This window comes from Alosa alosa, chromosome 4 (genome assembly GCF_017589495.1).
Source record: "Alosa alosa isolate M-15738 ecotype Scorff River chromosome 4, AALO_Geno_1.1, whole genome shotgun sequence".
Lineage (NCBI taxonomy): Eukaryota > Metazoa > Chordata > Actinopteri > Clupeiformes > Clupeidae > Alosa > Alosa alosa.
In genome coordinates, this window is record NC_063192.1 from 25466253 (window position 1) to 25480925 (window position 14673).

Consider the following 14673-nt stretch of genomic DNA (forward strand, 5'->3'; position numbering starts at 1 on the left):
AACAGAGACAGTGAGGAAACGAGAGCAAGAGAGTTGGAGAGAGAGCGCAAGGGAAAAATGGGATCTAGAAGTAGTTATGGAAAGCACGGAAGTGTGGTCTAAGGGAGGGAATGAGGAGTGGAGAGATGGATGGAGAGAGAGAGGGATTTTTCTTCTTTTTTTTTACAAAGGGGGAGGTAATCACACACAGCCAATGGTGAGTCAGGAAGCATAATTTTGTGGAGAGTGAAATGGTCAGTCCTCACACTGATAGTAAGGCAAGCTGCGACACCAGACGAGAAAAGACACAGGCCACCAAAGTCACCAAACCTGTCCAAGTCAGTCTAGAGAATGAAGCAGACACCAGCAGCAGACAAAGAGGAAGGGATTTAAGCCGGCTTCAGTCTTGTTTACTGAAGGGGCAGACGCCGCACAGGTGGGCCGGAGGTGACTTCGCCCAGGGAAGGGGGTGGGAGGCTTGAGGCCTTGGACAGGCACAGGGGCGGGAGTGAGCTAGGTGAAGCTAGGAGGGGAGGTCAGACCGCACTCACACGCTTTGTCCAGCCCGAGGACAAGCACAACAGAAAAGCATGTTCTCATTTTCCTTGCTCTATTATTGATGCCTACAAGAAATTGTGAGAGCCAGGCCAGCGGGAGTCGGGCTGCAGCTGAAGGTTCTGGAGCAGAGAGCGGTGAGGCGGAAGGACTCGGGGACGGACAGAGGACGGAGAGCAGACCGCCAGCGCGACAGAGTGCCGACAAAATGAAAGCCCTACAGAAGAGCCAAGGACGGACAGACCAGATTCTGGGGGCCATGGCCGACATGCTGACCTCTCTGGCGCTGCCAAACCAGCAGTGGGTGAGTAGTGCAACCTGTGAGCTCTCATTCATAGTACCTGTGAATTAACAATCAACAAACCCCTAATAACATGGAAACAAAATATTTGGCTTGGAGATTAATTAGGCAACTGAGACTGAAAGCTTTGGTTTCATGCATTTGGTTATCATCAAAGCAGTAATCATTGGCAGTGTACTCGGCGTTGTTTTTTTTTTGGACTTACGAAATAGTCAGTGAATTGCATGCTGTCTGCAAATGACGTGGCAGCAGCCCAGGACAAGTTGTGAGATTGTTTGTGGGAGCTGTTGTGAAGTTGTGAGCTTGTGTGTGGGAGCTGTCAACTGATCCAGAGAGCGGGCTGGACAGTAAACATCTGTGGAGATCATCTGGGGGTGTGCAGACGGGAACATGTCTTCCCCAGCCGGGATGATGAATGTCTGATGGCCGCTCACCAGGGTCTCAGCTGAGTGACCTCGCAGATCTGTCTTCAGAGGTGGAGATAAGTTCAGGCAACAAGTGAGGGACAGAGTGTGTAGTTACTATTTACAAACACATTCCAGAGATGAGACGAGATGGCCTGTGTGTATGTGTTTGAGGTGTGTGTGTGTGTGTTTGTTTTTGTATTTTGTGTGTGTGTGTGTGTGTGTGTGTGTGTGTGTGTGTGTGTGTGTGTGTGTGTGTGTGTGTGTCTGTGGTTGATATGTTTGTTTGTTTGTGTTTGTGTTTGTACAGTATGTGTCTCTATGTGCTGGTATGTGTCTGTGTTTTATGTGTGTGTCTATGGTGGAGATGTGTGTGTGTGTGTGTCTGTGGTTGAGATGTGTGTGTGTGTGTGTGTATGTGTGTGCGTGTGTTTGAAGGTGGGGTGGGGGCAAAAGCAAGACAGATAGGGAAGCTACTTCCCAAAATAAACGAAAGAAAAGTGAAGTGTGTTCCCCAGCTGCACTGCTGTCCAGCTCAGCCCTAGAAGAACGGGCCATTTTGCTCCCTGCCGTGTGCCCCAAAACAGGTTTAAGCACCCATAAAACACTCGTCCATCATTGTAATCTGGTCATAAAGACCTCTTCATCAATCAACCCTTACTGTGTAAACAGCCTGAGAGAGAGATGGGAGGTGAAACGATAGAATAGACTGTAAGACAGAGAGGGGGAAAGGGTGAGAAGAGGAGGGAGAGAGAGATTTTCATGCAGGCGGTTGCTGGTTACTATGACAAATAGGGGCGCTGGTCTCCCCTCGGCGCTCAACAGGAATCTTGGATGTCTCACTCGCACGGGAAATGGAGTAGCACTGATTAGGACGTTTTGCCATAAACAAACACACACATTCACACATTGTGTGTGCTTGCACACTCACAACCACACATACACAGGCATGAAAACAATCATACATATTACATACATGTACAAGTTACATACATATACACATACACATACACACCGATTCACACTCACATATACACACATACGCACACACACTAGCTCTCTTTGTCTGTCTCACTCACTCACACACACACACACACACACACACACACACACACACACACACACACACACACACACACTAGCTCTCTTTGTCTGTCTCACTCACTCACACACACACACACACACACACACACACACACACACACACACACACACACACACACACACACACACACACACACACACACACACACACACACACACACACACACAGACACACACAGCCAGACATGTCATTTAAGGCCCTTAAAGTGAGTGTGTGTATGTGTGTGTCTCCCACACTGCTTTAACCCTACTTTACAACAGCGAGCCAAAACAAAGTCTGGCTGGGGTGTTGATTGGTATGTTTTACTATATTTCTCATAAATGATGGTCTGGAGGAGTCAACATGTCACATTCCTTTGAGACTCAATTCCTGAGACTCAACCTGATCTGATACCATCTGACTGATTCTCAATCTTGACAGTTGGCTAACAACGCAAAACAAAAATGTATTCCATGCCAAATTTGTGTAATTGCCTAGCCTGGCTAGCGCCACCACTTCTCAATGAGACGTGGTCTGGGAACCAAACGTTAATTTTCTCGTATTTGAAAAAAATGCCCAGATCCGTTTATTGGGTGCCACGGATGTCTATCAAATGCGTCTGTGCATAGCTCATCATCGTCTTGCTTTCCCCCTTGTTCTGTGATTGGTCTACTATCTCAGGCGAAAATTTGCTCCATGGTCTCCAGGCTGCCTTAGCAGCGTGAATCAAATCGCGCGCAAGGCAGCATGGGAACACCCAGGCTAGTAATTGCCCATGCTTCCACTAACCTCTGTTGCTGACTGTGGAAAACTGGTTTTCACTGAAGAATTTGTAAAAGTTGTTAATATTTCTCCAAATTTCTCCAAAACAGAAGATAATCCATGCAGGTGCCCATGTATCTTTCTGGTAAAATGACAAGCAGCACAAAGAATCCCAACAGGAGTTTGTTCATTTCAATTAAACTAAAGGGATGTAGTCTCCACTCTTGACAGCGTGGATTATCCAGCTGTAGAGACCGGGCCAAAACTGTGACAATCTATTAATAAGGCACTGTACATGAATAGGATTTTTGATCGACATTATGGTGACCCAAAAATGTCTACGCTCGCTGTACAAAGAGAAAAGTACCACGGTATGGACCTTGTCTTGGAAAGTTCTGGAAAAATCTCTCCTTGTTTGTGGTGGTGACCTTCTGCAGAGGTCAGACGTGTTTACTGGGTCCTTCTCCTGTGTGTGCAGACGGGGGAGAGTGGCGAGGCGGAGCAGGCAGTGGACGAGGAGGCTCGGCCTGCAGCAGCAGCAGCAGCACAGGGTCCATGGGAGAGGGATCAGGAGAGCCAGGACTGGGAACAGGGATCCCAGGACAGCATGGAGAAAGGGCAGCGAGAGCCAGAAGGTAAGAGACTATCCCTTTTTTGGGCACATCGAGAGCTGGTGTTCTTTTTTTTTTTTTTTCCATTCCTGGAGACCGGACGAAATGGTTCAATAAAAAATATCATGGGCCCCAGTGTAGAAAATACAGTCTAGGGTAGCTGGGTAGGAAACGTGTATATACAGTAACACCCCAAGACATATGGCCAAGCAATATACAGCACCTGAAATAGTACAGCTATTGTGGAATTTTGACTCATAGGACATCTGCACCTATGTGTCCTCACTTCTCTCCTCATATCCTCAAAGTCTTCACTAAATGCATGGACAAAGCTCTGGTTGACTTCTGAAGAGTGAGGCAAAGGCATGTTATGTAAAACAGATTCATAACAGCAGTTCAGTACACATGCATCTTGCATTAAGGAATGAGAACACGGTTTAACATGATTTTGATTAGTGTTATAGATGAATCATCTCTCAGACACTAGCAGTGACAGACACTTTAAATTGTCAGTTACAAACTGTCCTTTAATGAACAGGAATGATAAATATTATAATATGTTCATAAAAAGGACATCAACACAAGTAAACACTTAACACCACTATAGGCCTTGAAACAGTAGCCAGCAAAACCGCCTCCTATTGAAATGTTATTAACATCATAAAACCATCAATGTCACTAAAGAGGAAAGCACAGGAAAATGAGAGGGCTGAAAAATGACAAACAATTCTAATATTAACAACAAATGGAGCGAGCCAGACCCCCCCACACACACTGATGGCTCTTCTTCTGGCTCGTAGTCCCACTCTCGCCACAAGGACAACCTGCCTCACTTCCTCTCCTGTTGGCCGACACCCCGAACAAACAGGAGCAGCCCAACAATGCTGACCGTCCGCCAACCATTTGTGAACGTGTTCAGCGCCGGACATGTGTGTGTGTGTGTGTGTGTGTGTGTGCCCTCCTTGTTTACCTGAGCTCAGTCACACTGGTCCTACAGCGTGCTGCTCTGTGTGTCCTATGCGTGTGTTGGGGGAGGGGTGCAGGATCTCGGATCTCACCTCTCTCTCCCAAAGTACAGGGGAGACTCGGCCGTCTCCGGTTTCCCTGGCATCATCGGCACGGCTGGCCCCTGTCCAGCCGCAGCGGCAGGGCTCTGAGCCACATTTAGGCCTGAGCTCGGCTAGACGCTCTCCTTCCCGCTGATGCAGTAGATTACGCAACCCACCTCATTGACCGGGAGCTTGTTCTCCTTTTTCCAGCCGCGTCAGCATCTTGCCCCGTTGTAGCCGTGCTGTCAGTGGTCCGTTGCCGTAGTGCTAATGGAGGATGGAGGATGTAGTGGTGTGTTTGGAAGCGACACACTATTTACCTATCAGATCTGAGCCAGGTACAATTGGTTAATGAACCACGCCCTGGTCATTAAGCACCTTGTGATAAGCCCTAATAATAAACCTTAATGATCAGAGTAGTGGAAGGAGAGGAGGGGGCTGCCTGCTAATGTTCCATGGAGAGAACTGGAGGAGCTTTAGGGTGGAACAGTTTCCAGATGGGGAAATGGATGCTGTAGTCATTTATTTCCCCCTGCAAGAGAAAAAAAAATCAGGCAAAAACAGGGAAAAAAAGTAAACCTATTGGTTGCAGCCTGCCTTGTTTTGCTTAGAAAGACTTGCGTGTGTTCACATTTTCCTTGAATGCAATGGAACAAAAGAGGCTTTGTGGACAGTGTGGACAGAGGTGGGGAGGTGGGGGTGTGTGTGTGTGTGTGCCTGCGTGCGTGCGTGCGTGCGTGCGTGCGTTGTGTTAGTGTTAGTGTTAGTGTTAGTGTTTGTGTGTGTGTGTGTGGGGGGTTGCTGGTGGGCATGTGGTGTACTCCTAGCTCTCTATGCAGAACGTGGCATATGCGAGTTGGGTGGAAGCTGTCATCAGTGTTTATCTCAAATGGTACCACTTAGAGACACTGCACTGCCAAAGCTACAGCATCCAAGAATTAGCTCAAACTGGGCTGACGTGTGGCGGCACATGCTTCATTGATGAATTAGCCAACACAAGTGGACAGGCCTCTCCAGTCCACACACACACACTTACATGTGATACTCGTTTTCAGAGCTGGGCTATTCTTAGTCCGCAGGTTTGGGATACGCCGCATCCCCTTTCACAAGTCCCCTCACCCCGTCGGACTTTTCCTAATCATGATCCACTGGTGTCCAGTTTAGCAAGTCTCAAGACTCCCATTCTGTCCAGCCTGGGACGCCTGACTCCCTCATGCTAATGTAATTTTAACATGTCATCAATAAGGTTTGGTGAGGAGGGGAGGCTGGAGGGTCTAGTTTCCAACCCCTGGCTGGGCCAGCTCTGTGGCTGTGGGGGGGGAGAGGAAATGGAGGAGGAGGAGGTGGAGGCCCTCTTGCTTTCATCGTGGGGAGTGGAGCGAGGCGCAGGAGAGGAGATCACCCATCTGTTAAAGATTAGAAACAAGATGCCTTCTAGTGGCTTCAGTGGAATCACGGGATGGTGCCAGCGCAGCGTTCACTAAATCACACACAGCCACTGCAGCCAGGAGGTACAAGCAGAGGAACAGAGAGAGAGAGAGAAAGGGGGGGGAGAGAGGGGGGGAGATGAAAAAAGAGGAAGATAGAAACTCGTTCTCCCTCTTTTCTTACTTCTTCAGTTCTCTAGAGACGGGTTGTTTACTGATATCTCATTGAGCCTGTTTGCTTTCTTCCTCTATGAGGTGGTCAGATTTCCCAGTTCCCCATTTTCTTTTCCTTGAACTAACTGGACTGGCTACACAACTACGTGTGTGTGTGTGTGTGTGTGTGTGTGTGTGTGTGTGTGTGTGTGTGTGTGTTTGTACCTCTTTCATAATCGTGCAAGACAAGGATGACTACATGTGAATGCTGCCTCATAGTCTCCACCTCTTACTCACCCCTCTCTCTATCCCTCTCTTTCTCTCTCTATCTCTGTGTCTCCCATTGGCCAGCATTTTATGTTGAGACCAAACGCTTACGAGTACAACAACAGGAAGCAGCGATTGCCTCAGTTGCTAGGGCTGTGTGCTCTCGTACACCTAACCGTGTCCTAGCAGGCCTGACCTCCAGCCTCCAGCCTCCCCCCAAGACAGGAATCCCAGAGCCACGTCGCTGACCTCCTGCAGGTCCAGAAGCGAGGGGGGGGGTCTCTCTCTCTCTCTCTCTCTCTCTCTCTCTCTCTCTTCTGCTTTCTCTTTATCTGATTCTTACTGTCTTTCTTTAATGTAAATAAATACTGGAAACATACAGTATATGGACAAACACATACATGACAAACATGGAAAAAATGTACAAGTAGAGATATGATACTGTTATGTAACAAACAACATTTGAAGTGTGTTTGGAGTTTGGACCTTATGACTCAGAGGACGATGAGGCTGAGGTTTCATGGATTCCATTCATATATTATTACTGGATGAGAGCTAGAACACAGTTCCAGGAAAACACATAGCAAAAAATCAATCAATCAATAGACGTATGGAAAAAGGAAAAGAAAGATGTTGGGAAAAACATTTACATGTCCTTTATATCTGCACTCCTGAAAATACTGGTGTAGGATCTCACTGTTGTAATACAGAAGAGTATTTTGTCCACATGTCATACTGCTTTTTCAGTTACCATTGTAGTCATTTGTACAGACAAACAGATAGACAAATACTCTACCCTCTGTCTGCATGTGTTATAGACCATTTCACAACACGTTGTGTACAGGGCTGTAGTGGAGGCTAAACGCAAGTAAACACAGTTTATCCACCTCTCAAAAGAGTTTATTCACCAATTGCAACTTTTAACATTACAAAACCACACTGTTTTATTCACATTTACAGTATGTACACTTATCAACACTCTAGAACCATTTAATACCACTGGTATTGTTATAAACATTGGACAGTAAAGTTTTTTAAAAATATGATACCACATGGTGCGGACCTTACCGTGATCACAGAGTTCATAGTTTAGCCACCTCTTATTTTGCCCCTACACCCCTGGTTGCGTAACATCAGCACCTTGGAGTCGGCTTGTGTCTTTTTAAGTTAAACAGGGAACAGCCGTTGCGTTCTTTCTTCATCCAGTTGTTCATATTTTGACCCACTTTAAGGGCCTTTCCCTGATCACTCGGAGTGAGAAAACGAGCCGGGGAAATTTGCAGTCAGACCCCCCAGGGGACCCAAAGGCTAAGCTATCCCTTAAATGGGCTGAACTCCACACTAGCCTGAGAGAAAGTAGGTCCCTTGGCGTGTGTGTGTGTGTGTGTGTGTGTGTGTGTGTGTGTGTGTGTGTGTGTGTGTGTGTGTGTTTTGACAACTACTCTGATTTGATTTGGATATGGCTCGTGTTTTCTATGCGGATTGTTGAAACTACGGTCAAGATGTCACTAACACTACCTCTGCGGCGCAGCCCATTAGCCAGCAGGCGGTTTTAAGGGGGAAATGGATCGAGCTGAAAGCTGCTGGCTTTAACCCGTGCTCTTAATTTGAGTTAAATAAACATGCGGCCAGATAAAATAGAGATGGAGAGAAAACAAAGTCAGGCTGAGTAGAAATTCGGAGAGACAGAAAGAAACAAACGGTCAGTGGGGACTGAGGGCTGCTTCGCAGCCAGACTGGACTTGACATTCTATAGTACAGATGGGGACATCTGATGCTTTCAGGTAAAATCCAAAACAGGTTTCATCAACAGTGGCTGTGCACCACAGAAATACTACACGACAGCACCCACCCAGTATAGATGTTTTGCGCCTGTTCTGTTAGCTAATCAATAACTATTAATAATGAATTAGTTCTGATTTGTAGTTTAGTACTTCCCAAAGAGAGTAGCGAAGCTGCAAAAGGCCCTTTAAATGTTCAGAAAAGATTAGAAAGAGCTGGCGGTTGAATTAGAGAACCTCTCATTGATGAGTTCCACCATTCTCCAAACAGTGAGCTCTCAGCGGGCCTGGGGAATGTAAACGTTTGAGATGTACTTAGCAGCGCCAGCACGCAGTGTCGCTCCGCGTGTGGTCGGTTCGGGCTTCTTCGGGCCCCTTCTGGCCCCGCGCCGCAGCTCCAGGCGAGCGAGCCGTTCCTCAGACGCCCTGCTCCTTCTGGCACCTCTGCCAGGCGCATGGCGACCCAGAGACTCCCTGGCTGCTCGCCCGCTGCCCGCCCCGGACCCTTTGATCCTCCGGGGTGACTGTGGGACGTGGGAGGAAACGTTGTAACCCCCCCCCCCTCTGACGCTCTCCAGGAGTCACGGGTGAGCGAGGCTGGCAAAAGGTCATCAGCCCAGCCCCAGCCAGGACCGCAGGATTAAACCTGCCACAGACGAGAGGGGAGGGGGGGAGGAAGGAAAGGAAGGAGAGAGCAAAGAATAAAGGAGGAGTGGAGAGCATGTGGATAAGGCAAAGCCAAAAGTGTAAGTACTGCTCTATATCATGGGCATCAAAATTAGATTTTCCAGCCGTTCTGCTTTATAAGGAAATGGCATGTGAGCGCTCAGCCAGGTCAAGCCCCTGGGTGAGTACGTGGAGTTACGCAACACTGCCACTTATTCCCCTCCGCCGCTGACAGTGATGGGGAACAGTTCCTCCACATGTAGGAGTGTACATGCGTCATGTCAGAGGCCAGCTCACTCACTCTTGATTCTAACATTCTTCCATATGCTGAGGACAGGGTTGAAAGAAAGCACTTTCTCCTCCCAGCAGATGGTTGCTGATGTCTGGCATGGTGGCGAGCAGCAATCTGGATAGCTCCGAGGTGGGTCTTTTGGGAGTTCTCGCATTTGTAGGTTCTCGTAAGTGCTGCTGTTTTGGATACTCTCTGCAGGCAGGCAGTCAGGCAGGGCAGGAACTGTGTGTTTTGCCTCGAGAGCTGGAGAGAGGAGAGGCGCGTGCAGCAGGCAGAGGAGGTGGAGGAGGGGTGAGTGGGAGAGCACGGGCTGGTACCTCCAACCTACCCCCCCCACCTTCCCCCACCACCACCCCACCCTCAGCCTCCCCTGAATCTCCCAGGCCCTGCTCGCTCAGGTGCCTCTGTGCACCGGCTGCCTCTCTGGTCTGCTGCTACAGACAGGCTCGTAAACAGCGCTGAGTGGAGTGGACAACAGAGCCTAAACTGCAGCCGCAGGCAGACTGCCAACACAGGGCCCCCCTGTTCACCACCTCCTCCTCCTCCTCCTCCTCCTCCCACCCACACACACACCCCCACCACTGCACTCCCCATGCAAGTTCGCCTTAATTGGCGTTCAGCTCTCTCTTTTACAGAGGGAGGGAGAGAGGGAGAGGGTTGAAGAGAAATGGAGGGGAATATTGTGCTAAGAATAAAAGGCATTTCTTTTTTTTTTCTTCTCTTGGAAGAGATTCAGCAGATTTTGGTGGGAGAACGAGTGGAGGATGGCGGCTTTAGGAAGAAATCAAAAATAAAAAAATGCTGCATCTCGTCTTTGTGTGAACAGCGTGTTCAATGGCTGTACCCCAAGGAGGCTTTTGTCTCTCATCAGTGTGGTTACTTGTGCTCTTTTTTGCCACGATGTACCCGACAATAGATAATAAGATCCATAGCCAAGCTTTCATTGACAATTCCCCTGTGTCTGGTAAAGATGGGAGAGGAAGAGAGGACAAGGGCAACCTGTGGTGGGTACCGCTCTGCCAGAAATCATCTGACCAGCTGACCAGTGGAACACAAACTCCACAAAAGTTCCATACACCACGATAACAGCAGATGTGAGGTGGTCCAGAGGCCTGCCCTTGATGTCCGCTTTACTCTCTAACGTTTCACAAGCCCTCTCCTGAGAGCCTCCATTAGAGCTCGCTGTGTCCAACTTGCCGCCCACCGCACACGCTCAGTCCTTTAATAATCACCAGAACCTACTTAAGATGGGGAGAGGACCAAAATAGCGTCTGGGCTCACAGACAACCTGTTTGATGTTGAAGGAATAACGAGTATCGAGAGTCATTACACTGAGTGTGCAACCTTTGGAAAACAAAAGCCTTTGTTGATGACTTGAACCTGAGTGGAGTGTAGTTCAGGTCAACCCTCTCGCCCACGACCACCAAGCCTCACTTCACCCACTCCAACATGCCAGGCAATGCTGTTTCATTTCCTCTTGGAGTGCGGCCGTAAGGGGAGAGAGTGTGGCTGTTCCCAGATCAGGGCAGAGGAACGCTGCAGCGCGGCCGGCCTTTGGGAATACATGCAGCCTGGACAGGAGGGAGCAGAGACGGGCTCCTGTCCTCCTCCCCTCCCCTCCCCTCCTCTCCCCTCCTCTTGTCTTCTCTTATCTTCTCTCTCCCCTACTCTTCTCTTCTCTTCTCCTCTCTTTTCTTCTCTTCTCTTCTCATCTCTTCTCTTCTCTTTTCTTCTCTCTCTCCCCTCTTCTCTTCTCTTCTCTTCTCCTCTCTTTTCTTCTCTTCTCTTCTCTTCTCTTCTCTTTCTTTTCTTCTCTTCTCTTCTCTTCTCTTCTCTTCTCCTCTCTTTTCTTCTCTTCTCTTCTCATCTCTTCTCTTCTCTTTTCTTCTCTCTCTCCCCTCTTCTCTTCTCTTCTCTTCTCCTCTCTTTTCTTCTCTTCTCTTCTCTTCTCTTCTCCTCTCTTTTCTTCTCTTGTCTTCTCTTCTCTTTTCTTCTCTTCTCTTCTCTTGTCTTCTCTTCTCTTGTCTTCTCTTCTCTTTTCTTCTCTTCTCTTCTCCTCTCCTCTCCTCTCCTCTTTTCTTCTCTTCTCTTTTCTTCTCTTCTCTTCTCTTCTCTTCTCTTCTCTTCTCTTCTCTTCAGACAAACACTGGCATTCATTGAGAATTTCTGAGAAGTGGCACTGGAGGGAAGCTCGGCACGCACATATACAGATATTCTCATCCTCCCTCACCACTGTCGGTTGAGTCTGGACATCTGTGTTTATGCTTGTGTGTGTGTGTGTGTGTGGGTGCGTGTGCTTGAATGTGGTGTGAGAGAGGGACATGAGGTGAGAGGGGAAGCAAAAGTACGAGAGATGGGTGTTCGCGAATGATTCATCTTGCAAAACTGCCTTTTTGTGGGTCTTTTTTTTTTCCCGCACGGGCAAACATTTCTTTCCCGCACCCTCAATCATCACCATGTAAACACAAAGTTTTATATTAAACATAAACAAAGTGGGGTGCTGTGTTTCCCAAACGTACATTTGAGAAGAACTCCAGCAATGACGAGGAGGCCTATATCTCTCTGGGGCATCGTAAAAAAAAAGTATTTGCGTCGTAAGCGCCATATGCAGTCAATTTCACGCCAGCTCACCTTTTAATAAAAAACGTTATCGCTTGGGCTTATCTGCACTGCGCTGTGATTAAGTGCCTCTTCCAGCTCTGCCCATGCACAGTCAATTGAGATGTGTAGATTTCCAGCGTCTGTGATGATCCCATTTAGATTGAGAGGGCCGGTGAGAATGACGGGCACCTCTCCATTAGCCTGTATTGATTGGCTTGTCATTAGTGTGAGATGTGTTTGCTCTTATCGTGCTCTCACTGGAGCACAGCTGAGGAGAGATAGAGATGAAACCTTGAAGGCGCACTGCAGATTGCTGAACACAAGTGCCCTCTACTGGTCACATTTGGTAGTGCAGCCTCTCAAGCAGTTTTATAAATGCTTTTAATTATGTCTAAATTTTGCTGATGATAATATAAGATGTTGATTGGGAGCTTCTGTTGTATTAGGTAAAAAGTTATTAAGTCAACATTAAAACTGCATGCATGGTTTTGTGCATATGAGCAAACATCTTTAATGTTGGAATAAGAAACCAGTCATTCAGGAACAGCATAAAACAGCCTAATACCGCCTACCAGAAGCCAGAGAGATTGAAGAGAGGAGAGGCAAGCGGAGAAGGGCAACCTGGGAAGGAGAGAAAATGATTAACCGAGCGAGCGAATGAGTGTGCCAGTAAAACTAGGGTGGAGGTGAGGGTGAGCGCAAGAGAGTGAGAGTGAAGTGAAAGGTAGTGACATAGATGAAGGATGAGAAGTAGAGGGGAGAGGCAGGGTAATCCCCCTCTTCTCTCTTTTCTCCTTTCCTCTCCTCTTCTCTCTCCTCTCTCCCCTCTCCCTCTCCTCTCCTCTCTCCTTTCCTCTTCTCTCCTTTCCTCTCCTCTCCTCTCCTGTCCTGTCCTGTCCTCTCCTCTCCTCTCCCTCCTCTCCTCTCCTTTTGCTGTGCTGTCAGAGCTTTCAGCGCAGTGACTCTCCTGGGAGATTATTTTATTTTCCTCCACGCATTGTCCTTTAATGCACTGTGGATAAAATCTGTACACTCTCTTCCTGTAACACCCCCTCTCTCTCTCTCTCACTGTCTTTCTTTCCCTCTCTCTTTCTGGCTGTAGCAACAGCAGCAAAATATGAATTAATTTTGATGCAGCTAAGTGGTGTTTTTGAAGAGGGATTCTGCCTGCCACATAGACGCTCTTTTGTCTGTGGCGTTATACAAAGGCATAGCCTGTACCGATATGATTGCGACTGACCTGGTTTAGAACGCGAAGCGAGCGTGCTGCTTAATTCTCCCGCTTGTGTGAAGCCGACGAAGTGAGAGATGTGTGTGTGCCCACCCGCAGTGCACATCCACAGGTGTGTGTGTGTGTGCGCGCACAGCATGGCGCTAATACTGCTGGGCTGAGATGGAGCATGACACTGAATCACAGCAAACGGCTCCCAGAACAAATGTGCTGGCGTTCCGCTTAATTTAGAAAATTAATTACAAAAATACCTTCTGAATGATACATCTCTTGGGAGTGCAACACCACCAATGTTCACACCAGGAACAGGTTTCTGTATTCTATATTTCACTGAATTGAGTTAAAGTGGTTATTATATTGTGCTACAGTGAATGCAGTAAATGTTTTTGCCGTACACATTATTATGTATTAATAGATGTATGCATTTTCGAGCCATTAGGCTGGCATCACTGTAGTCTTTGAAGAATCCTTTGCTTCTGTAGCTCTTTGATAATTACAGAGCCTGTGAAAAATGCTGTGTCCTGGTCAGCAGTGCGCCACAGACATTGAAACGTAGATGCATAATTGGGCTCCAGGGGTAGATGGCTCTTGCTTCTGTCCACACACTCGGTGTCAGCACAATCCCACAATCCCGCAGGTCGACTAATGAGAAGGCCTGCTGTTGGCTGTGGTGTGCTGCCGGTTAAACCCCGACGCGGCCGCTCCAGGACCGGCACTGCATTCCAGTAGTCTGCCTCCGCAGCTAGCCCAGACTACTCACCTCTGTATTGGATACCCCCCCCCCCACTCCGTCCCCCCTCGCCCCACCCGCCCCACCCCCTCCCCCAATCTTGGAACTCTGTTGATCCTCCCAGCCTCCACCGTCTGTCTGAGCCCCCCCCTCGGGGAGGATCATTTGGCCAAATGGGCTTCAACCTCGACTGTCTCGGCACGCTCATGCTGTCAGAGTGTTTGTGTTGAGATGTCAGGGCGAATGACTTACGCGACTAAGGATGTCCACATACACACACACACACACTCATTCAGTCTCACACACACACTCATGTACACTACACACTATCCTACAGACTGGAGGCATTAAAACACATTCACACGCCCACGCGCACACACACAGTTCACATGAAAATACAACTATATTGTATTTGCACATAACCATGTTGACACACATTTAGACACAAACACATACAGACACATAAACGAACACAGGCGTGCTTGAGTGTTCGCTTGCTTAGTCACACACATCACAAATTGTATAAACACTTACAACAATGAGTAACCTGAGTCTGCCGCACCTTAGAAAACAGAGCCCTCTGCCCTGGTCCCCCTGAGGCCACGACAGAGAGAGAAAGGGAGAGACCCTGTGAGCTTTTATCAACCTCTCCATCAGCCACAGAGCTGCCGGCCTGCGGCCCCTATTTACTGACCAGCCCTAACCTGTGTACAATCAACACAGAACCCCGCCCCCTCCCAACACCCTCAGCATTACTCAATATGGACTAGCAGGGGAAGA

General features: G+C 48.2%; 1 protein-coding gene across 1 annotated transcript in view; it reads left to right on the plus strand.

The window, feature by feature from the left end:
- The first annotated feature begins 252 nt into the window (after positions 1-252).
- Positions 253-14673, plus strand: part of arhgef25a (Rho guanine nucleotide exchange factor (GEF) 25a) — a 74534-nt gene continuing 60113 nt past the window's right edge. Inside the window, exons 1-2 of the mRNA XM_048241190.1 lie at positions 253-838; positions 3564-3720. Of these exons, the coding sequence (XP_048097147.1) occupies positions 599-838; positions 3564-3720 (397 nt within the window). The 5' untranslated portion in view covers positions 253-598. The remainder of the gene's footprint in view (positions 839-3563; positions 3721-14673) is intronic.